Source organism: Anabrus simplex, chromosome 7 (assembly GCF_040414725.1).
Source record: "Anabrus simplex isolate iqAnaSimp1 chromosome 7, ASM4041472v1, whole genome shotgun sequence".
Lineage (NCBI taxonomy): Eukaryota > Metazoa > Arthropoda > Insecta > Orthoptera > Tettigoniidae > Anabrus > Anabrus simplex.
This window is the reverse complement of record NC_090271.1, coordinates 7883325-7907939: the sequence shown is the minus strand read 5'-3', so window position 1 is coordinate 7907939 and position 24615 is coordinate 7883325. Positions and strand designations below refer to the sequence as shown.

Below are 24615 nucleotides of genomic sequence, written 5' to 3'. Positions count from 1 at the left end.
ATTAAGTCTTTATTTTAATTGTACATAGTGTACTTATTGTAGTCAACCTTCAGTATCAGAATATATTAACTTCGTGGGAATCCACATCGTCGTCTTCCTCCTGATCTGCACCTTAGTTGAAACTTCCCAACCTATACGTTCCAACCGCTCGGGAACGATCCAAACAGCCTTCCAACCAATCTGACTTTTCCTAAGAGCTCACCTATAAGCTCAAATCCTGTCTGTCACGACACTTGGACAACGACAAAGAAGGATGAGAGTCTAATACAGGCAGCCGAAATGAAGTTCTTGACGAGTATGATACAGAAAAGTAGAAGAGACAAAATAAGGAATGAGAAAATCTGGGAAGAAATTGGAGTGGAAAAAATGAATGATAGAATAGAGAAGAGCCGACTAAGATGGTTTGGGCACATAAAGCAAATGAGTGATGAAAGAATGCCAAAAAGGTGATGGAAATGCAATTCCAGAGGCCGTGGACGACTACGATTGAGATGGAAGGATACCATCCAACGCAGCATTATAGAAAGAAACCTGGACTGGGACACAGTGTTGGAGGAGGAGGGTGGAAAGACTGAAGAAAGTGGAGAGGAACCATATTTGCCCCTACCCAGCTACAGCTGGATAAAGGGAAATGATGATGATGATGATGATGATGATGATGATGATGATGATGATGACAAAAATATTGAGATTGGTTAATATTTGCTACTAAATAGTTGGTGTTAAGTCCCAAAAAAATTAATTGTGCAGCAAACAATTTTAAAACATTAGAAAGTTTTTCTTCCTCACCCATTGTTTAAAAGTCCCCAGAACTATATGTTTTCCCTTCCTTTTCTCTTATGGCGTCGTCTTCACCCAATTTCATCTCCTTGGACTGTTTTCATTTGCTCCAGGCTGCGTCTAATTCGCCGTTGATCCCGTACTGATGAAGATGCTCTGGCATCCTTTATTAAACTGAGATATTGACTCAATAACAACCTAACATAAGTTTCCTTACGGCATTTTGACCAAATGATGCAGTGCAATCTTTCATTGGCATTTTGAATTTTGCCATCTATACATCTTGCCAATATTGCCATCTTCACAACAGTGTTTGGAAGTAGTGGTGTGTGGTGAGGAGGAGGCTTTTCGCCCTTAGCAATGGCCTTGTTGTAGAAGCACCAGCTTGCATCACCTTGAGGACATTTACGGTACTGTGGTTCCTTGTCAGTTCTCTTGCATGAACTGCAGATTTCATCTTTTGAATGTCTGGTACATTGTCCACTATAGCTGCTCGGTAGCAGTCAGTCAATTTCTTTATAGTATTACCTTCGGACTGCCATGCTGTTTGCCACCTAAGGTAACTTTCTTTCCTTTCCACTCTTTGACAATGGTGCGAAATCCTGTGCCCAATCTCTTGGCAATGTGATTGACACATTCCTTTTTCTTATTTCGATGTCTCCATAGATCTTCTGGGCCTTCAGGTGTAAGTAAGTTTTTGCATGACCATCTGAGATTATGGAGCTCCTCTGACCGTTTCCAAAGTATCTCAGCTGCATGCATCTCCATAGCTGGGGATGACCCAGAGAAGTTCTTTTCACCCACTGATTTACGACCATCATACCAGAAATAAAATTATACACTGTCTTTCCCTAGCGATTTCCCAATAATGGCACAAGCATGGCAATATTTTGACATAATTTGAGAATCAATAACATAACCAGTAAGTACATCTATCACACACTCAACTCCATAATTGCTTCTGTGTCCTCTAGTGAGCCATGTTCCTCATAACTAACAGCTATTTCAATAATGCTGTTCTTATTGTTATCAGAATTTTCCTCCATGTGTGCAGACCTCACTTGCTTTCTTGCTTTTTCAAAAAAAAATAGCTCCAAATTCAGCTACCTCCTTCGAAATTTTTCTGAAATGATTGTGATAAGTTCTAAGACTCATTACATTCATATCCATGCCCAAACACAATTGTTCCATTGCAGCATGTCCTTCCCCAAATATGGCAAATGACTGTACAAGGCACTTATTTACATCAAATGCTCCTTTGCTCCTGGAACCAACATTATCCCATGTTGCTCTTGGACAAGAAAAACCCTCACTTACAACCACTCCACAGTTTTGACACTTCATTACAAGTTTCTCAGCAAATCCATTGTGTTCTTCCTTCTGAACTAGCAGTGTAGCTTTCATGCACACCTTGCAGATTAAATTAGAAAATATTATATTTAGTAAAGACATATGTACAAAAAATATAACCACCGTCTGTTTCCTCGTGAGTATGCAGATTAGGTGTTCCTAATTTCTTGGAACTAGTGGATAGACACTGTTCACCTGCTTTGTCTTGAAAATCTACACACTCCTCTGTAAGATGTCCAGAATTCTTCCATCTTCTTGAAGCCAATAATTTAGCTTTTCCTCGCCTGTAAATTTTCCCACTAGTTTTAACCATCTTCACAAAACAAGAATCACGTATCACATACAGTACAAGTCCGCTATAGTGAGTTCGGCTTATAACGAGAACCCCGTTATACCGACAATGTTTTGCTGTCCCTTCAAAATTCTTATATTGAACTGTGCATTATCCTTCGGTTACAGCAAGAGCCCTATCACTGACGCATCCGTTATTACGTTAAACGTAAGGAACTTCATCTTTTGGTCCGTATTGAACTGAGATCACAATTAAATCAGAATCTAGCGGGTTCCACCTTTTCAATATTAATTACAGTTCCAACCATGCATACAGCATTAACAATACGAAGTTTTTTGTACTTAATAAATTTAAGAAGACGGCCCAGTTTTAACAATCACATTGTATATAACGAGCTTTTAATCCATCTAAGTGGTTATTATATACATGAAATGAACATTTTAACATCAAATGGACTGCATACAATTTTAAATCCTCAAGCTTAAGTTCGCATTTGAATTCGATAGTACGATAGTACAAAAAACACAGACATTAAAGAATGTGAAGACAACTCATCAAACAGACGAGAAATTTTATATTTATGACTTACAAGAATTCTCTTGTTACATATTAGAGTTTTAATATAGCATAATTTACTGTAGATGTTTTAGGATTTAACTAGTGCAATATTCTATTGTTTGTATATATGTATATTAAGGAGTTACGTATGACAATATGTTGTTTAATGTTTAGATTGCCAAGTTTTTTCGCACTTTCTGAACAGCTGATGATGGTGTCAAAAGCTGAACACCGAAACATGTTCTGTAATAAATAATGTTGTAAATACCATCCAACAACATTGTATTTAGTATTGAAAAGGTGGAACCCGCTAGATTCTAATTTAATTGTGATCCGTTATTACGAGCGATTAAGCGCACACAATTTTTTGCGTTACTGATATTTATGCACCCCAGGGATTATGTTGCATGCAATCGATCATCTTCGGTATCGTTTCCTTGCTATGTCCAATAGCGAGTTCTCTCGTTGACATTCGAAGGCGATGTTGGAGTCGATTAGTAATACCCAACAACTGCTGTTCTCTAAAGAAAATTCTAAATGAAAGAGGATAACAAGATTTCGTAACAAATGCGTAAATAATGTGGCCGACAGCAGTTGTTAACTATTTAAAAAATAACAGCTGAAGTAAACGATCTCTTCATTTTAATGTTATATAGCCTACTGAAATCAAGTAAGAATGTGATACACCTCAAGATATGGCAGAGTACATCACTGATTTTTAATATTTTCTCGCGTCTAGTTAAATAAATGTACATTTTTAGCCAGGATAACTAATTTCTCTACATGCATTTCAAATATGTTTTCATGACATATATATATGGTTAGGTTAGGTGACGCCATTTGAAGAAGTGATACCGTATTTCTCCGAATCCAAGACAACGTTTATTTTTCCACAGAATCTCATGCGAAAAATCAAGGGTCGTCTTGCATTCACGGCCTAACAGCAATGAATACCACTGGCAACTCTCACGGTAACCACGCTGTTTCTTTTCACCCCGGCACGTGCACATACACACAAAATTCGTTGACAATAAACAACAGCCTCTTTATTATACATCACTAGCCGTGACAACCGGTTGTACAGTGCCAGTGTGTAATGTCATTGGATCTCGGGAAATAGTGAAGAGAGAATGACATTCTATTAGCTTCTACAAAAACGTTCCTCAAATCTGTACAATAGCATCAAAACATGCGAGCCTTCGAATTCTTAGAAAGGCCACGGCTACTCAGTGGCAGAGTTATAACGTGGCTACTGTACCTGACTTTTAGTAAAATTAAGTTTTATAGACAGCACGAACATTTTCGTGATGGATAGTCGTAAAGATACGTGGAACAGGTATTGCCGGCAAATTTTCAACGGGTTCTCGTCGATATTATGATGCCAATTGTAAGTTAATAATTATTAAACACTCGGAAAAGTAGAATAATTGTGCAGCTGCAAGAAAATATGGCATAGGCCTAACTAAAGCCAATATTTGGTGTCAGCATGAAGATAAAGATAGCTAAAAAAGTGTACTTTAAAAAAATGCATACCGTGGTCCGCAACAAGGACGCCTTAAAGAAGTCAAAAATGAAATTGTGAGGTATGTGCACAAAAAATACAAGGTCGGAAAGGCCAAGGTATGTGCACAAAAAATACAAGGTCGGAAAGGCCATATCGTGGCGCAATAAACTCATTCGTTGACATTCAATGTCCATACTTAGGCCTATACATCACTAGCCGCTGAAGTTGACCAAACCCAGCAAGCGAGACATGCATGTAGCGGTAGCCGGTTATATCTGACGCCGAGTAAAAGTATCTTAACAGTTTTATAGACAGCAAGAATATTTTCCTGACAGATCGCCGTATTGTGGACGCATGGAATAAGTATAGCCAGCAAATTTTCAACGGGTTCTCTTCGGTATTATACCAATTTTAAGTTAATTGCCATTAAACCCACGGAAATAAAGAATAATTGTGCAGCCACAAAAAAAATACAGCATAACAAAAGCCAATGTTCGGTGTCTAAAAATAGTCTAAAAATGTATACTGTACAAAAAAGGTATTCATATGATTTCACAAAGCACTTTTTGAGCCCGATTTTTTTTTAAGGAAAAAGTGGGGTTCGTCTTGGATTCTGAGAAATATGAGGTACTGTAATATTTTCATACATACATACATTATCATTATAGACTGTTATGCCTTTCAGCGTTCAGTCTGCAAGCCTCTGAGAATTTACTAAATGTCGCCACAATCCTCGATTTGCAACTAGTGTTGTGGCCTCATTTAGTTCTATACCTCTTATCTTTAAATCGTTAGAAACAGAGTCTAACCATCATCGTCTTGGTCTCCCTCTACTTCTCTCACCCTCCATAGCAGAGTCCATTGTTCTCCTAGGTAACCTATCCTCCTCCATTCGCCTCACATGACACCACCACCGAAGCTGGTGTATGCGTACAGCTTCATCCATCGAGTTCATTCCTAAATTAGCCTTTATCTTCTCATTCTGAGTACCCTTTCCCACCTGTCTGTACCAGCAATCATTCTTGCTACTTTCATGTCTGTTACTTCTAACTTATGAATAAGATATCCTGAGTCCACCCAGCTTTCGCTCCCGTAAAGCAAAGTTGGTCTGAAAACAGACCGATGTAAAGATAGTTTCGTCTGGGAGCTGACTTCCTTCTTACAGAATACTGCTGATCGCAACTGCGAGCTCACTGCATTAGCTTTACGAAACCTTGATTCAATCTCACTTACTATATTACCATCCTGGGAAAACACACAACCTATATACTTGAAATTATCGACCTGTTCTAGCTTTGTATCACCAACCTGACATTCAATTCTGTTGAATTTCTTACCTACTGACATCAATTTAGTCTTCGAGAGGCTAATTTTCATACCATACTCATTGCACCTATTTTCAAGTTCCAAGATATTAGACTGCAGGCTTTCGGCACAGTCTGTCATTAAGATCAAGTCGTCAGCATAGGCCAAAATGCTTACTACATTTCCACCTAACTGAATCCTCTCCTGCCATTTTATACCTTTCAGCAGATGATCCATGTAAACTACGAACAGCAAAGGTGAAAGATTACAGCCTTGTCTAACCACTGTAAGTACCCTGAACCAAGAACTCATTCTACCATCAATTCTCACTGAAGCCCAATTGTCAACATAAATGCCTTTGATTGATTTTAATAATCTACCTTTAATTCCATAGTCCCCCAGTATAGTGAACATCTTTTCCCTCGGTACCCTGCCACATGCTTTCTCTAGATCTACAAAACATAAACACAACTGCCTATTCCTCTCGTAGCATTTTTTAAATTACCTGGCGCATACTGAAAATCTGATCCTGACAGCCTCTCTGTGGTCTAAAACCACACTGGTTTTCATCCAACTTCCTCTCAACGACTGATCACATCCTCCCTTCCAAGATGGCAGTGAATACTTTGCCTGGTATACTAATCAATGAGATACCTCGATAGTTGTGGCAATTCTTGCTGTTCCCTTGCTTATAGATAGGTGCAATTACTGCTTTTGTCCAATCTGAAGACACCTTACCAATACTCCACACTAATTTTACTACTCTATGAAGCCATTTCATCCCTGCCTTCCCACTATACTTCAACATTTCAGGTCTAATTTCATCTATTCCTGCTTCCTTATGACAATGGAGTTTATTTACCATCCTTTCCACTTCCTCAAGCATAATTTCACCTACATCATTTTCCTCCTCCCCATGAGCTTGGCTGTTTGCAACACCACCAGGATGATTTCCTTTTACATTGAGAAGATGTTCAAAACATTCCCTCCACCTCGTCAGTGATTCCCTGGGATCTATTATGAGTTCACCTGAATTACTCAAAACACTGTTCATTTCCTTTTTCCCTCCCTTCCTAAGATTCTTTATTACTGTCCAGAAAGGTTTCCCTACTGCCTGACCTAGCCTTTCCAGGTTATTACCAAAATCTTCCCATGACTTCTTTTTGATTTCAACAACTATTTGTTTCACTCTGTTTCTTTCATCTACGTACAAATCCGTCTGCCTCGGCCCTTGTTTGGAGCCATTTCTGATAAGCCTTCTTTTCTACGTTTACATGCTGCTCTCAATTCATCATTCCACCAAGATGTTCACCTTTTCCCATCTTTACACACAGTTGTTCCTAGGCATTCCCCTGCTGTTTCTACTACAGCATCCCTGTATGCCACCCATTTACTTTCTATATCCTGAACCTGCTTACTGTCTACTGTTCGAAACTTGTCACTAATCATATCCATGTACTTATAATTTCCTTGTCCTGGAGATTTTCTACCCTTATTCGTTTGCAGACAGATTTCACTTTCTCTACCCTAGGCCTAGAGATACTTAGTTCACTACACATCAGATAGTGGTCTGTATCATCGAAAAATCCCTGGAAAACTCGTACATTCCTAACAGATTTCCTGAATTCGAAGACGGTTAAGATATAGTCTATTATAGATCTGGTACCCCTAGCCTCCCATGTGTAGCAGTGTGTAGTCTTATGCTTGAAGAATGTATTCGTAAATGCTAAACCCATGCTAAACCCATACTAGCACAGAAGTCCAGCAAACGCTTCCCATTCCCCTTAGCTTCCATATCTTCCCCACATTTACCAATCACCCTTTCGTATCCTTAGTTCTATTCCCAACTCTCGCATTGAAATCGCCCATTAGCACCATTCTATCCTTGCTGTTGACCCTGACCACAATGTCACTAATTGCTTCATAAAACTTGTCAACTTCAACCTCATCTGCACCCTCACATGGTGAATACATGGACACAATTCTTGTCCTAATTCCTCCAACTGATAAATCTACCCACAGCATTCGCTCATTTACGTGCCTAACAGAAACTATGTTGCGTGCAATGGTATTCCTGATATAGAGCCCTACCCCAGACTCTTGCCCTTCCCTTTCTAACACCCGTAAAGTACACTTTATAATTTTTATAATTTTTTCAGAATGAAATTAAACATACACTTTCACGTAGTATCAGATTTCAAAAAATAACAAACAAGTAAGCCGTAGTGTGGATATCATCCGCGGAAACGCAAATTTTGAACAAACGAATCACAGTTTCATACCGATTTTAATGTGTAGTGGGGTTTTCCGACTTTTATGCAAAAATCGGATATAACGACAATCTGCTATAGTGAAAATTGAATTAATAAATAAGGGAGTTCAACCTATTCAATACAAATAAATATGAAATGTAGTATTACATTCCTATTTAATAACAAGCGGTACCGGTTTCGACCCTAATCTGGGTCATCATCAGCCGCATAAAATTAAAAAACAATGCATAGGTAAATAAGAAATTAAAGAGTGAGTTTTTCACAAAAATAGTTGAAGAGGCAAAATATGTTAATGGGGATTGGCACTGTGCAATTTTAAAACATAAAATCTAGAAGAAGTAGGAAGTCAGTCACTTATAAGAAGTAAGGTGCGATCTTCTGAATAGTAGCACAACACACGCAAATTTCAGCGCTGTCTTATAATGTGTTTACAAGAAGAGATGAAAAGTTAAATAAGCCAGCAAATAAAGCGTGAAGACACAATATAATTTAATGAATGTGAAGTCCCAAAATTGTTTAGAAGTCGAAGACGAGTCGCTTGATTGTAGCGAACTGCTAGTTCCTGAAGATCAGCACAACACAATCAATGTCCGGCACTGTGCTTTCAAATGCCGACGGGCGACGGAACTCGGTGAATAGCTTGATCAACCAGTCTGTAATTGTTTCGGTTGCAAAAATGTGTATATATATATATATATATATATATATTTTAATATATAAATACAATTTAATATAATTTAAGTACGTAAACAGGATCTTGTAGATTCTTTAGAACAGTTGACGTAAAAAACAATTGTGAAGAGAAAAATGGTAAAAAGCGCAATACCAGAAACAAATGAATAGCGTATATGCACAGTGCGCTACTTCTTGAAGATAGGAATTCATTACAAGATATTAGAATCATTCCGTATTGACGGTTTTCACTTTACAATGGCGAAAAATGAAAGTATCCTCCTATTCAATACATCATATATTCCGTCATTAGACGGAGTAAACAAGTTCAGACATGTTTCGGCTCGTTTGAGCCATCTTCAGTGAAAAAATTAGGGGGGTTGGAATAATTTACATAATATGAGTTGAAAAAATGCTAAAAAACATAATGAAAGCGCAAATGAAAAAACAAACAAAAGAGAGCCTAGACGGAAACAAAATAGCACAAATATACAATATTTACATCAATATGCAGAGCAAAAAACAACTTATTGTGACAAAATTCAGTGAAACAGGTGTTAATTTGAAATAATAATTGATACTAAAAACTGCGTTAACCTAAGAAACAAGGGAATGAGAAAACAAATGATGCAGATGGAAATGAATAATAGTAGCACATGGTGAGGTTGTGGACCTCATAGTTTACAAATTATTAGTTTATAAAAACGATAAAACAGTTTGAAATCGCTGTCAAAATCCTAGTGGAAACCCATCACATAAAATTGGTCAGGAGGAGAGCGGGAGCAAACATTTTGAGAGAAACCAAGCCTGAATTAACCTGCAGGCGAAAAGCCTGTGATAAGGAGAAAAAACACCTTAAATTTAAGGCTTCAGAAATAGCAGCATTCTTAATATCTTCTCAATCTAGCGGTCCCTTTCTATTTCTGAAGCCTTAAATTTAAGGTGTTTTTTCTCCTTATCACAGGCTTTTCGCCTGCAGGTTAATTCAGGCTTGGTTTCTCTCAAAATGTTTGCTCCCGCTCTCCTCCTGACCAATTTTATGTGATGGGTTTCCACTAGGATTTTGACAGCGATTTCAAACTGTTTTATCGTTTTTATAAACTAATAATTTGTAAACTATGAGGTCCACAACCTCACCATGTGCTACTATTATTCATTTCCATCTGCATCATTTGTTTTCTCATTCCCTTGTTTCTTAGGTTAACGCAGTTTTTAGTATCAATTATTATTTCAAATTAACACCTGTTTCACTGAATTTTGTCACAATAAGTTGTTTTTTGCTCTGCATATTGATGTAAATATTGTACATTTGTGCTATTTTGTTTCCGTCTAGGCTCTCTTTTGTTTGTTTTTTCATTTGCGCTTTCATTATGTTTTTTAGCATTTTTTCAACTCATATTATGTAAATTATTCCAACCCCCCTAATTTTTTCACTGAAGATGGCTCAAACGAGCCGAAACATGTCTGAACTTGTTTACTCCGTCTAATGACGGAATATATGATGTATTGAATAGGAGGATAGGAATTCAGGTCGTAATTGAGGTAGTTCAAGGCAGCGCCAGGTATGAGTTCAAATTTGAATGTAAAGAACCAAAATGCAGGTAGCACTATAGTATATACAGTCCAATTCGAAAAAGGATTTTTTTTTTTTTTTTTTTGAGAGGTGAAAAGAAAAGATAGAATTGTTAATAAAGGAAGAGGATTAGTAGATAAGAGAAGATAAAAGGGTTGGAAGTTGAAAGAAGGAAAGGATAAGATAGGGAATTAAAGGAGGAGTATATTTTAGGGTGGGTTAGGAGGATGGGTTATTGGAGGTAGAAAACGTGGGTAGGAACTTTGTAAGGCAAGGAAAATTGAATCTGGGTTTTGAAACTTATAATTTTTAAGAAGAAGAATTAGGAAGTCGAACAGGATGTTGAGTTTTTCAGAAATATCATTTAAATTGAAATTAGGGTTGAAGTATTGGTCAAGGTAAATAAAACAATTTTCAGTAGTGTTTAGGAGGGTGCCTTTGTTAATGATTTTAAGTATTTTTATGTCTTTTTCAATATTGGTGAAATTATGCTTGGAGTCTTGTATGTGTTGTCCTATAGCAGAGAATCTGTTGTATTTAATGGCGTTGATATGTTCGGGGTATCTGATGTTAAAGTTGCAGCCAGTTTGTCTGATGTATGAGGAGCTGCAGTTGTTACATTTGAATCTGTATACTCCGGAATTACAGAAAGCATTAGATTTGTTTACTGATTTAGAGTTGTGTAATATATCCAGATTTCTGTTATTGGTTCTAAAAGAAATTTTCATGTTGTGTTTTTTAAGAATATTAGTTACTTTATAAGCATCTTGAGTGAAAGTAAAAGTGGAAAATGCAGTGGGTTTGGCTTTGTCTTTTGATAATGTAGTTTTAGGACGGTGTTTGAATTTGTTGATGATACGATTTATGAAAGAGTTGTTAAAGCCATTAAATTTAGTGATATTACAGATGGTGTTCAATTCGTTATTTAAATCTTTTTTAGACATAGGGGTGTTGAAGGCATGAAAAATTAGGCTGTTATAAGTAGCACGTTTGTGTGCTTGAGGGTGTGAAGAATCTTGTCTTATTGTGGTTGCTGTTTGGGTTGGTTTTCTGAAAATTTTGTAAGTTAAAGAAGAAGGATGTCTAGTTATAGTTAAGTCTAGAAAATTAAGAGTTTTGTTGTGTTCTGATTCAAGGGTGAATTTAATGTTAGAGTTGATGTTGTTGAGAAGAAGAAGAAGTGTAGAGGCTGCGTTGGTTGATTTTTCATTTAATATTACTAATGCATCATCGACATATCTGGCCCAAAAGAGGATATTAAAGAAATTATTATTATTATTATTATTAATTTTTGTGTTTTCTAAGAAGTCGAGGTATATTTCAGCCAGAATGCTTGAAGCTGGTGAGCCCATAGCTAAACCACCTTGTTGATAAATGGTGTTATCAAAAGTGAAATAATTATTTTTGAGAACCAATTTTAAGATAGACATGAAGTCTTGAATTTCTAGTTTACTCAGATTACTGAATTTGTTTAGGTTGTTGTTTATTATGGGGAATAATCTGGAAATTGGAATACTAGGATACACGTTAACGATGTCAAAAGAATGGAGAGAAAAATTTGGTTGGATGTCAAAGTTCTTTAATTTGTCGATTAATTCAGAAGTGTTTTTGATAGATTTGTTGGATAAAAATCGATAATGGGACTAACTATATAGGACGTACCGGTAGGAACTTCGCAATCCGATATAATGAATACATGAATGCCATAAAACATAATTTTTCCGCAATAGGCCAGCACATTGATGAATACAAACACAGCTTCACAAACATTGCAAATGATATGAAAATATTGAATATAAACCCTAAAGCCCCCTTGCTCAATACAACAGAAGAATTGTACATACTACTAGATCAATACGTCAATCCTAATTACAACATAAATGAAAATACAGAAAAAACCAACACCATAAATAAAATTATCCCCATTTTTAAAAACCACTATTTCAAAATAATCAACAAACAGAGTTCAGCACGCGCTACAACGCAGATGATCGACACGCCCAGCTCCATCCCTACCCCTACGATAGTAACTTTTCTCACCTACCCCTCCACCCCCCTTACAGCAGCGGACACAAGCCCAAAGAGAGTGCGATACAGTACACGCCAGGCAGCCAAACTCAACGCATCCCAACCACGACAGCAATAGTAAGTACTCATCACGTTAACACACACACACAAGCAGGCATTCTTTCAGATTATAACTTTCTCACACTACTTTTGTCTCTTACAGACACACACCAGCAAAATATTATAGACGAGAAAAGAGCCACCAACCTGCATCTGAAATATTCATGCATAACGGAGACTACATTCAATACTTAAAGTCAATGTATCAATCACAGCTGCCCATATGTACCTCCGTTCATATACTGGAATATGATAAACCTATCAAATATACAAGTGGGTATATCTTAACATATAGTAGAACCCCACGAGAGCACTACCCATGAACGCAAAGCACCGACATTCATCTACATTGGATTCAAACAAGAATATAGACATACGCAAGACGTATAAATCCATCCCAATGAAGTGATCTGAGCCATTATAAAGGATTTTAACATGCACTGTATATTTTAGTATGTGATTTTAACATGTGTTATGCATTTTATAGTTGTTATTATACCTGTACTTTTTAAAAATGAGCTAATTTACACAAATTTTAGGCCTAAAAAACAAACTCGCTTTCAACTATCTAGATTGTACCATATAACCAATACTCTTAAACATGCCCAATTTGAATGCTTGGACATAGTGCTTCCCCACAACTTCCCCATTTGGAAAGGCAATTCAACCAATATTTGACTTATGTAAAGGTACCAATGTACAGCTGATGATGAACTGTTCAAAAAGTCAAAACTGGTCCTGTAAGTTAATCTTATATAAATAAAATTGATATTGATAAGGTGGAACCTTTTCTTATCTATATTACATGTTAACTATCAATAAGGAAAATGAAACTAATTAATCGAGATATGTCTTTCATTATCGCTAAGTGTCCCTGAGGCTTTAATGAGAAATTGTTGGACATTTACTGAGAATCAATGTGAAAGAAGACACAAACTTTCATATTTCACGGTCCATTTTTACCACTTCAAACCTCGGATTACTTCCTTGTATACAGCTTCTGCCTAGCATTTGATTTAAAATTAGCAATACAGTGTTTTTGGTTTGAGAACTGATGAAAATATCCATATGGATCTTCTGTTTCCCATTGCGGTCCCTTTTAATAATATTTTCGATCTACCTAATTAACATTCGTTCTTACCGTGTTATCTCGTGTCATAGGAATAATAACATTGACAGTTGTTTTCATGCGTGTGCTAATGTAAGTTAATGCATGTATTCCGCACTACGATCTCTTCGGCGAGTCACGAGTGCCCTCAACATGGCGGTATGCGCATGGACATCTCTTCCCCAGTCACACGCTCATGCGCAGCCGGCAGTGTGGGGCCTTGGGCTAGGCTACTTAACACTGGTAACAAACTCATTTGACGATTTGAGGTTATTTGGGAAGGAAGGTTATTAGTTAAAAATAGGAGTATTTTTGCACGAACCACAACTGAAGTCATTCAATATTGCAACGGCATGCTGACAGAGGGAACTGGCTGCTATGTCTGAACTAACATCCGTGAAGCGAAGAAATCGTTCCTCTATGCTACCATCCTTACTCACATATCTAAGAACCGAGGACAGTTCATGGTTATATCTAAAGTTTTATCAAGAATTAAGGCAAAAAAAGCACGCCTCCAATATTTCAGTCTTTATATCATGAGTCATCACCTCAGAAACAGAGAATATTAAATCATTCTGAATGTCTAGGGAAGTACCACAAAAAACTACTGGAGTTTCCAAGTGGGTTCGAAGCTGACTGTCGTAATGCGCCAACATGTTCAAAATCTCAACATAGTTACCTCGGTTCAAAGATAGACTACTTTCGTCATGACCCCTAAAAGCAAATCCCTTAAATGGCACATAATCTGCCTGTTATGCTTAAGAGTTTCATTGCTATTTTATGCTGCTCACTTAAACAAAACTCAAATTACCTAATTTTTTCCAAATCAATGAAGCTCTTCTAGGCAGATAATATGATTGAAAGAGTGTATTTCTTTTATCTGCTTTATAAAGGTTATTTAAATCATCATACCCATGAGTGTTCCATACGTTCCTTTCTTTCGCAAATAAAAGGCAGGGCCAACAATACATTCTATTTAATTGTTTTCCATGGCTAAATGGTTAGCGTGCTGGCCTTTGGTCACGGGGGTCCCAGGTTCAATTCCCAGCAGGGTTGGGAATTTTAACCATAATTGGTTAATTTCGCTGACACAGGGGCTGGGTGTAAGTGTCGTCTTTATCATCCTTTCATTCTCATTGCGATGCGCAGGTCGCCTACGGGAGTCAAATCAAAAGATCTGCATCTGGCGAGCCGAACTTGTCCTCGGACACTCCCGGCACTAAAAGCCATACGCCATTTCTTTTCATCCACAGCCTTCCGAACTCCAGTTTCCCAGGTGTGGTGTACAAGCGCTCGCCATCTCCTTCTGTCTTCTAGATCTGATCCAGTACATCCTCCCATTTGTATCCTCTCTCCTCCACATCTGATCTTACAGTCTCTATCAAACATTTTCTTGGTCTTCCCTGTGGTCTTCTTCCTATGAGATTAAGGTAGAAATATTTTCTCATTACATGCCCATACCACTGAAAGTCTACGTTTATGACGCTGATAATAGGAACCTCAATACCAGCTACTTTCCTATTCACTTCATTTCTGATCTTGTCCTTTCTGGTTGTCTGGTTCATGGTTCTAATGAATCTCATTTCAGTTGCTTGGATTCTACTGAAGTCTTTGTTTAGTAGGGTACATGTCTCTAAACTGTACGTGAGGATTGGTACGAAGTAAGTGTAATACATGATTGTTTTCGCTTTCTGTGGTATTTTGCAGTCCCAGAGGAGATTCCTGACTTGACTGTAGAAGTTCGATGCTTTCTGTGTCCTGCTGAGTACTTCCTGCCTAACAGTGTTGTCTTTCAATATTGTGCTTCCAAGGTACTTGAAGTGGGAAGCTGATTCGATTTTTGCTCCTTCCAGAAATATATTTGAGCTTGTTCCTTCCCTTCCTATCCACAGTATAGACTCATAAATGTGCTCGTTGAAATGTCGGGTAAATGTCTTTGTTTTTGTTTTCAAACAAAGAGTTAGCTTTGGTGGACCATTTTTAATAATTTCTAATTTATCACGAAAAGGTAATGAAGAGAAAGCAGCCTTAAGAAGGTTTTCAATTGAACACTAACAACAACTTTCTGTAATCCCTGTACCACAGTCCATAATTACACCACTTTTGCATGGTGTCGCCAAGTCTTCCATGCTGAGCTTCCAGCTTACGCTAGTTCACAATCACAAATGTATAATTTACCACTAATGCATACCACCATACATTAATTAAATATGCCACTAAGCACCTAATGAAAGACTAAACAGCAATTTCGGAAAATAATTTTACTTGTGTGCTCGTACCACTTCGTAAATTCGAAAACATATCCCTGGGGTTGGGGACTTCCTACATCCTACTATCCCATGGCTGACCTTGCAATGGGGGCTTGGGAATTAGTGCACTAGCTGGCATGAGGCTTTACTGGCTAAAGTTAAACCAAATTAAAATATTGTATATAAATTCTAAATTAATAGATTCATGTAGTATTTAAAATTTGAACGGATGTGGCGCTTCCAACACATCCATGGGCATTATGCACCCGGTAAAAACCTTGAGATAATTGAATGGAGTTGGTATTCGCGTTCCCGTTCATAGGCCCACTCAGTTAGACAATGCGGGGTTCCGAGCTGCTTCGGCGTAGCTGAGTGTTGATAGGGGCATGTAGCGTGGCGAGCGATTTCCAGTAGGTATCAAAGTTTATTTTCATGTTCCACATTGATGAAAACATAATTATGTAGATAAATGAGGTAATCCACCTAATCAATACAATATAAATATAATAGGCTACTTCAATTTATTTTAATCAAGGTACTAGTTGTGGCCTATTGACCAGCTATAAGGTCTTAAAACACTTAAAAACCTACTATACCATACATATAACAAAAACAGATAGCATATTGTATACTGTACTGAATATTAGATCAGAACTATTTTCAAGTATTATGCTATCTATTCTTGTTGAATGTATGACCAATTAGTTCTTCGAGTGTTTTAAGACTTATTGGTCTATGATGTCCTAATAATCAATAGGCCGAAACTAGTACCATGATTAAAATAAATTGAAGTAGTAATTTTTTTGTATTGATTAGGTGGATTACCTCATTTATCTACAATAATTCCAGTAGGCAGATGGAATGGTGACACAATTTCATTTTTATTTATGCTAAGTGGTGATAGGCACTGGCAGACGGAGGCTTATTACTGTAGCCTACTCTACTGCAGCCCAGAGTTTTCTTTCTTCTGGGCTGCCAAATAGTTTCACTTTCCATTGAGGAGGCAGGTGAAGTTGGGCGGTCAACAGTTGTAGGATACATGGCGACATCTACACTTCAAGGATCAAACCTCCTTGTGATACCCGTGGCAACATCTACTGGTTGATTTTCGAACCTCGTTGAATTTGTGGTTCAAGCAAAGATATGAATTGATTTCCAATTCCCTGCTGCTGATTTTCCATGATAGCTGGCCATCATACCAGCACATAGTTAATAGAGAATGCAGCGAAGGCCACTGCATAGGTTACTTGGAGCCAGAGGCAGTGCCAATGGATAATTTATCATTTCCAATACTGTAATTTATAATGTCCAATAACGGACCATTTATATTGGAATTATGAGTTTACTCATTCAGATTCCCTATGGGAATCAATACCATCCAATAATACAGCGAATAAATTACAATAGAGATACAGTTGTTACGTAATGCACGTGCTGGCAACTCTAGCACATCAGCCCAGCCACCGTTTTGTTTACTCCCACCAAACCTGTCTGTTCGTTCTCTCAAAATAAAAACAACATGGTAAAATAATAATAATAATAATAATAATAATAATACCTAATAATAATAATAATAATAATAATAATAATAATAATAATAATAATAATAATAATAATAATAATCATATGGCCTTAGCTATCGAGGGCATGCTTGCCAATTTTGACATTCTGTTTTAATCTAGGCCTACTAAAAGACAGAGTAAACCAAATCTCCCTTGGGCATCTATAGCAGAGTTTTAACTAATTTTGTCACCAGAGATCTTTTAGATGACGATATCATGCAAGATGGTGAAGTCGCACCTATAAAGCCTATAGAGATGATGATGATGATAAAGGGGCGTAACATCTACATCATCGGCTCCTCCTATAGAGAAGGTCAAGAGAGATGGAAAAAAAAAAATAGTGAACAATACTTACATATTAGTAGAATGGCAGGCAAGGACAGCCAACCTATTGGTTGATTTCAACATCAAATGTGAGTTTGAAAATGCAATCACAGACTCAATGCATTGTGTAAGAATACTAGGCTGTTCCTTGATTAATTTCTGGCCACCATTTATATCCAAGATAACAACAAGGACGCTCCTCTCGATTCCTGAAACAGAGGATCAAACATACTGAATAAGACTGCTCCTCGATCAACTTCTGGACATTATACAGTTTCACCATAAACTACGTATGCGATCCAGTTATCATGAGGCATGTGCGTGAACATAACCACTTTAGCAAATGTGCCAAGAGAACAAAATCTCTCCTGGAATATTGTAAAACTTAATGTAGACTTGCACAATAATACTGTAATTGATAAAGAGAGCTCTCTGAAAATGACGAGTGGGGCGATTCAAAACATCAATTTCAAGAAGTGGACAGCAGTAGCCTCATTCCAGTCAAGAAAATAGTCAGGTGAAATCTATCAAGTAGCAATCCTGAAATATGGTGTGAAACATGGATGATGAGGAGAAAGGTGAGCAGGATACAGGCAGCAGAGGCTTATTGGGAGTGTGGTCAGAAACACCAAATGCAACAGAATAAGAAGTACAGATAATGGAAACATGCTCAGGTAGATTACAGGACACCATAGTTTTATCCAGGATCTTGTAAGATTACTTGCATCCCTCCTTTTTGTAATTTATTGTTTCCATTAATGATCAACATCCCTTCTCTTTTTTGTCATTCACTGCTTGCATAATAGATGAAATATTATTCTGGTTTGTTTATCAATAGTCCCAGTTCACTACATATCACTTGTTCCTGGCAGCTATCTTGCCATCTTGCACCCGCCACTTCCTTTACTTTTATGAGTCCCTCCCTATTTTAGCCCCATTAGATGGTAGGTTGGATCAGTGGACTCTGAAGTAGCTTCAAAAGCCCATTTCTTAATAAAAGACTTTAGTTCTTAAATCGCGGAACAGTTTAAAATTAACTTACTTATTCTGGGCTTACTAGTGACTAAAACTGTGTCTCATTTTCATTCACACTTTATGTCAAAGAAAAATTTAAAATTAACTCATACATACGAATACCTGAGTGTCAAAAGTCAAAGTATGGTAGGCAATTTGGCAGATAAATACAAAATTAGAAAAGAATGGAAACAAGTCTACAGAAGAAAAATGAAAATAGCCTGATGCCGGAACTATGATCGTGTAACTCTAGCCACGTTCAGAGATGATGTGAGCATATTTTCTTCCTTCAAAACGGTTGGTGAAACGAATGAAGATTAATGTAGTCAAGTTGTGTAAAAAAAAATTAATACATTAGGTACATTTGCTCAATGTACTTTCCAGAGAAATCCATTTTCGCTATAATTTTATGTTTGTACTATCTGCGACTGCCATATGAGTCAGCGTTCAAATATAAAATGTATCAGTGTGCAGAGCTTTGCTTCCATGCTCTGTGGTAGCTTTGGAACATGCAGCATCCCACATTTCAGTTTACATTAGTTTGTTGTTGTTCCAAAGTATTATATTGTTTGTAGAACTGTCATTGTTTCCCCGGCAAGGAATATAATGTGTTAGTTTTCTAAGACTCCTCCAATACTTTATCGTCATCATTTTCCAACTCCAGTTACCTGGGTGTGGTGTAAAGCGCTCACCATCTTCTAGTTCCAGGACATCTCCTCCTTTGAGACCTCTCTCCACCACATCTGATTTCACTGTGTCTATCCAGCATTTCCTTGATCTCCCCCTTAGTCCTTTTCCTTGGACAGTAAAGAAGAAGTATTTTCTGGCAGGTCTCTCACTCTTCATTCTCATAATGTGCCCATACTACTGAAGTCTACGCTTGTTTATTACATTGGTAATGGGACCTCAATCTTCCCGTTTACTTCATTCCTGATTTTGTCCTTTTGAGCAGTTTGATTCATAGTTCAAATGAATCTCATTTCTGTTGCCTGAATTCTGCTATAGTCATTGTTTAGCAAGGTACATGCCTCTAAACCATATGTAAGAATCTACGAAGTAGGTGTGGTACAGGGTTGCTTTGCTTTTTGTGGTATTTTGCAGTCCCAGAGTAGATTTCTGACTTGATTGTAAAAGTTTGATGCTTTCTGTGTCCTGCTGAGTATTTCCTGTTGTCGTTAGAGATTGTGCTTCCGAGGTACTTGCAGTGAGAAACTGATTCTAGTTTTGCTCCTTCCAAAAATAGGTTCAATGAAAGTAAAGAGTAGTCAACGATAGTCACCCAAGCCTGAAATGAAAGCTGCAAGACCACACAGTTGTGACATTATGTTCATTAGACCGCTCCTAAAGGTTCGTGAGACAACATCCAATACTTTCGGATTGTTTCTTGATGCTGGTATGTGGGACAATATATTATAGTTAATTTCACTAACAAAAAAATTACGGCACATCAGGTTAACAGTGAAGTTGACCAACGATATAATAGAGATGCCTGCATAGATTTAATTTCATTTTTGTTGAATGTATGACTAATGAAAACAATATTCTGTGTATGTTCTTAAGTATTATAGTGGAACAGTGTGTGCTTCACAGTGCTTAACATAAATTGACATTTAATACGTGGGGTACTCAGTAAGCCACGTCTCAGTCCATGCAGAAAAAGACACCTATGTTTCCAGTCCCTTGCCTGGAAATGAGAATTTTAAACAGGTTAAAGAAACAACATTCATTTGGTTCCAGAATCACCACTGCTCCAAATGAACACAAGTTTAACAAACTACCTTCTGTAGATTCAACCATAATTAACAGAAACAGCAATAGCACATCAATACCGCCTGCTCGATATGAATCTCAACAAGATCTATATACATCTACATGTACATCTTCTTGATAAATTTTTGGATTTCGCTTTTAGCGCTACAACTAGTGATGGGTCGTTCATGAACGAACTGACTCTTTTGAACGACTCATTGGAGAGAGCTAGCTCAGAGCTAGCTCTCTCAATGAGAGTCGACTCTTGTAAGAGCTAGCTCCCTCCTTGCTCCTTGAGAGCTAGCACGAGCCGACTCTTTTATCAACAGCTAGTCGTTCAATTACGAGTCGGCTCTTGCATGAGCTAGCTCCCTCCTTGCTCCCTGAGAGCTAGCACGAGCCGACTCTTTTATCAGCAGCGACTCCAAGAAAGAGCTAGCTCGTCACATCGACTCTCGTTCATTTCTAGCCAATGCCATACCTCAGATAATCACGTGACGTACTGAAGCCGCTTTCTTTTTTATAGGCTGCCCAGTCTAGCCTCTTCCCGCATTCAGTCAGTTAGGGATGGGCTGCGAACGGAGTCGCGAAGAGTCGAGACTGCTACCTCTGGAACCGACACTCTCGACTCCAGTGTCGACCCCACTGATGCACTAACGCCATCTAACAAGTATTGTCGGAACTGCTTGGAATTATAGTTCCACGTTCGTCTCTTGGTAACTTGTGATACGATGAATACAAGATGATTATTAGCCAGCAAACATTAAATATTGTTTCGGGATTTTATCATCGTTGGTGTTAATGTTGTAGGTCTATTTTGGTGACGATGATGATAAAGATGACGATAATAGTAGTGGTAATAATAATCTGACAGTATACGTTTACATAACCGTCAATATTATTTTTAATCAGTTCAGCTTCATGGTGTAGGGAGCAAAGCGTCCGCCTGTCACCCGGCGGCCTCGGGTTCGATTCTCGGCCGGGTTAGATTTTTTTAATTGTAAATGATTAATATCCGTAGCCTGGGGCATAAAACAGAAAAAAAGAAGCGAGTGCTTAGAGTATGATTTTACAAGAAATATTTTACCAAGCATTGTGCGTCATAACAGCCACCTCCGCAGTCTAGGGAGGCCCCGGGATCGATTCCGGCCAGGTCAGGGTTTTTTACCTGTATCTCAGGTTTCGAGATGACGGTGAGGTAAAGACCGGGTCTAGAAAGCCAAGAATAACGGTCGAGAGGATTCGTCGTGCTGAACACAAGTCACCTCGTAATCTACTGGCCTTCGAGCTGGGCAGGGGTCACTTGGTAGGCCAAGGCCTACAGGGCTGTCGCGAAAAAGGGCTTTTGTGTATAGTAATAATATTGTCCGCCTCTGTGGTGTAGTGGTTAGTGTGATTAGCTGCCACCCCCGGAGGCCCGGGTTCGATTCCCGGCTCTGCCACGAAATTTGAAAAGTGGTACGAGGGCTGGAACGGAGTCCACTCAGCCTCGGGAGGTCAACTGAGTAGAGGTGGGTTCGATTCCCACCTCAGCCATCCTGGAAGTTGTTTTCCGTGGTTTCCCACTTCTCCTCCAGGCGAATGCCGGGATGGTACCTAACTTAAGGCAACGGCCGCTTCCTTCCCTCTTCCTTGTCTATCCCTTCCAATCTTCCCATCCCTCCACAAGGCCCCTGTTCAGCATAGCAGGTGAGGCCGCCTGGGCGCGGTACTGGTCATACTCCCCAGTTGTATCCCCCGACCAAGAGTCTGAAGCTCCAGGACACTGCCCTTGAGGCGGTAGAGGTGGGATCCCTCGCTGAGTCCGAGGGAAAAACCTTGGTCCTTGAATTATCACGAAAACCTACAAACCGTTTTCCAGTCACTGACCGGGTCCGGAATGGAATGAATGAAGCCTCCATTCTGCGGCGAGGATAGGAATTGCACCAGCTGCCGAGGCCTGCTGCACTCCTCTGGGGCAATAATGAATGACGGACGGATGAAATGAAATATTGGAGAGTATTGCTAGAATGAAAGATGACAAGGAAAACCGGAGTACTCGGAGAAAAACGAATTTCACGTGGAGTGACCGGGATTTGAACCACGGAATCCAGCGGTGAGAGGCCAACGCACTGCCACCTGAGCCACGGAGGCTTTACCGGATTAGCGGATTTACCCATATTAGATTTGTTTTCATCGTTCATGTGGAATTCATAATGATTTACCATCGATATCTGTTTATCAATTTCCTGATCACGACAAATAAAGACGTGAAATTAAATGTCCGTGGTCTGCTATGACGGTACTTTCTGACTTGATACGTTTAGTTTTATTTCAACTACACCATTACGCTCGTCGTCTTCGCGAACGATACCGTACTTCACTCTACAATACTCTTAAAAAACCCAATGGGCAAACGAGCAGCAACTTGTATGATATTTTCCGCGCCTCGACACACAAGCGGCCCCGAAATGAGAGTCAAATTCTCTTGGAGTCGTCAGGCTTCATGCGAAGCGACCGTGCGGCCCCGCAATGCGCATCAGGGTTACTTGGAGTCGAGAGGCTTCGTGCGAACCGAGACCAGTGTTCGGAGTCGATGGAGTCGACGCTCTCGATTCCAGGCTTCAGTCGCGCCCATCCCTACAGTCAGTGCTCTGAGTGCAGTGGTTGTGGGCTGTTTGTTAGGTACGTTTTTGTGCCATAGTTCTGGCAACTTGCAACGTAACGAAACAATGAAATGAAATAAACAACATGTTATTGAGCAATACTTACCTGTTCACTTCCTGTATGCACTCATAATCTATGAAGGATGTAGGGCCTAGTATAGATCCAGTAGGTTAGGAGCAAATAAACGACACGAAGTTCGGGTTAACTAACCTCAACTAAGCACGAACAAACAGTCGCTATCCAGAATACTGAATATACCACTCGGCAAGTGGAAACGGCGTAGTTTTATTCTGTCTGAAATAATTAAGAAATACGCTGACAAATCCTCATCTGTTTCTTAAATGAGTTCGTAGTTATGAATTAACATATTGCCAAAATCTTTCGGTTTTACGGTACAGTGGATAAAATAATATACCGTAGTTTTAAATCGAATTAAGGCAAATAGAAAATAACACTTGTTTTGGGTTTAAAATATAGGCTGCCGGGCTGAGTGGCTCAGACGGTTAAGGCGCTGGCCTTCTAACCCCAACTTGGCAGGTTCGATCCTGGCTCAACCCGGTGGTATTTGAAGGTGCTCAAATACGACAGCCCCGTGTCGGTAGATTTACTGGCACGTAAAAGAACTCCTGCGGGACTAAATTCCGGCACCTCGGCGTCTCCGAAGATCTTAAAAAGTAGTTAGTGGGACGTAAAGCCAGTAACATTATTACTTATTAAAAAACAGGACCAAATCCACATTTGCGGAACAGTTCGCACCCGCGAACCCACAAGTGTGGGAAAAGTGGTCGAAGCGGAAGAAGAAGAAGTAAGTTTAGATAGTGTAAGGAATGCCAATATATCGAACATATACGAGTCATACGGTTTAATCGTTCTTGAAAAAAAAAAAAAAAAAAATAGAAGAGAGTGTGACCATACTGTACACGAAAAATAGGCAAAATGCTATGCGTACTGTAGTATACTTGGTTATATGTACATTTGTGCTGATAGTAGTTTCCATTATTTTCGTTAAAGATCGCGTTTAATTAGTTATGTTTCCTACGCTGCATTAATGAATGAAAGAATCTGTTGTCCCAACGCGGAGTGTTTTAAGTGAGAAACTTTCTGCAGCTCCAGTCGAAAGAGGATATTCTGATGACATCTTTTGAGTGAAATGTAAACTACGTGCACAGGAATATTCTTCTTATGCTTATCTGGATTACCGCGGTCGAACGGAAGTATTGCCAATATCTCGAACATACGTCCCGTACGGTGCATTCAATCTTGAAAGACATCATTTTAAGGAGAATGGAACTTAGGCAAAGTAATATTAGATGTTATCAATCAACACTGTATATTTGCGACACGTTTCTCCGTTACTGTGTAAAAAACTTTATCATTGGATTAATTGCGAATGTTGGCAGCGATGTACATTTGTTTTATTCCAAGAGTAGCGTACCAAACTGTACATTGTGTTGCCATCTGTTGTGTAAAAGGTGAACTATCTCGCACCATCTCGCTCCTTCAAATAAAAACGGGAGTCATGATTAATC

The 24615-nt window shown here is 38.6% G+C and overlaps 1 protein-coding gene across 7 annotated transcripts in view; it reads right to left on the bottom strand.

Annotated features, from left to right (window-relative positions):
- Positions 1-24615, bottom strand: part of Tfb4 (transcription factor B4) — a 245087-nt gene that overhangs the window by 219781 nt on the left and 691 nt on the right. The window contains exons 2-3 of one of the 7 annotated variants that reach the window (XM_068228558.1): positions 20470-20614; positions 17709-17886 (exon numbers count right to left, since the gene is read on the bottom strand). In XM_068228558.1, coding sequence (XP_068084659.1) covers positions 17709-17886; positions 20470-20488 — 197 coding nt within the window. In that variant the 5' untranslated portion in view covers positions 20489-20614. The other 6 variants (XM_067151038.2, XM_067151037.2, XM_067151035.2 and 3 more) reach the window with 6 other exon arrangements.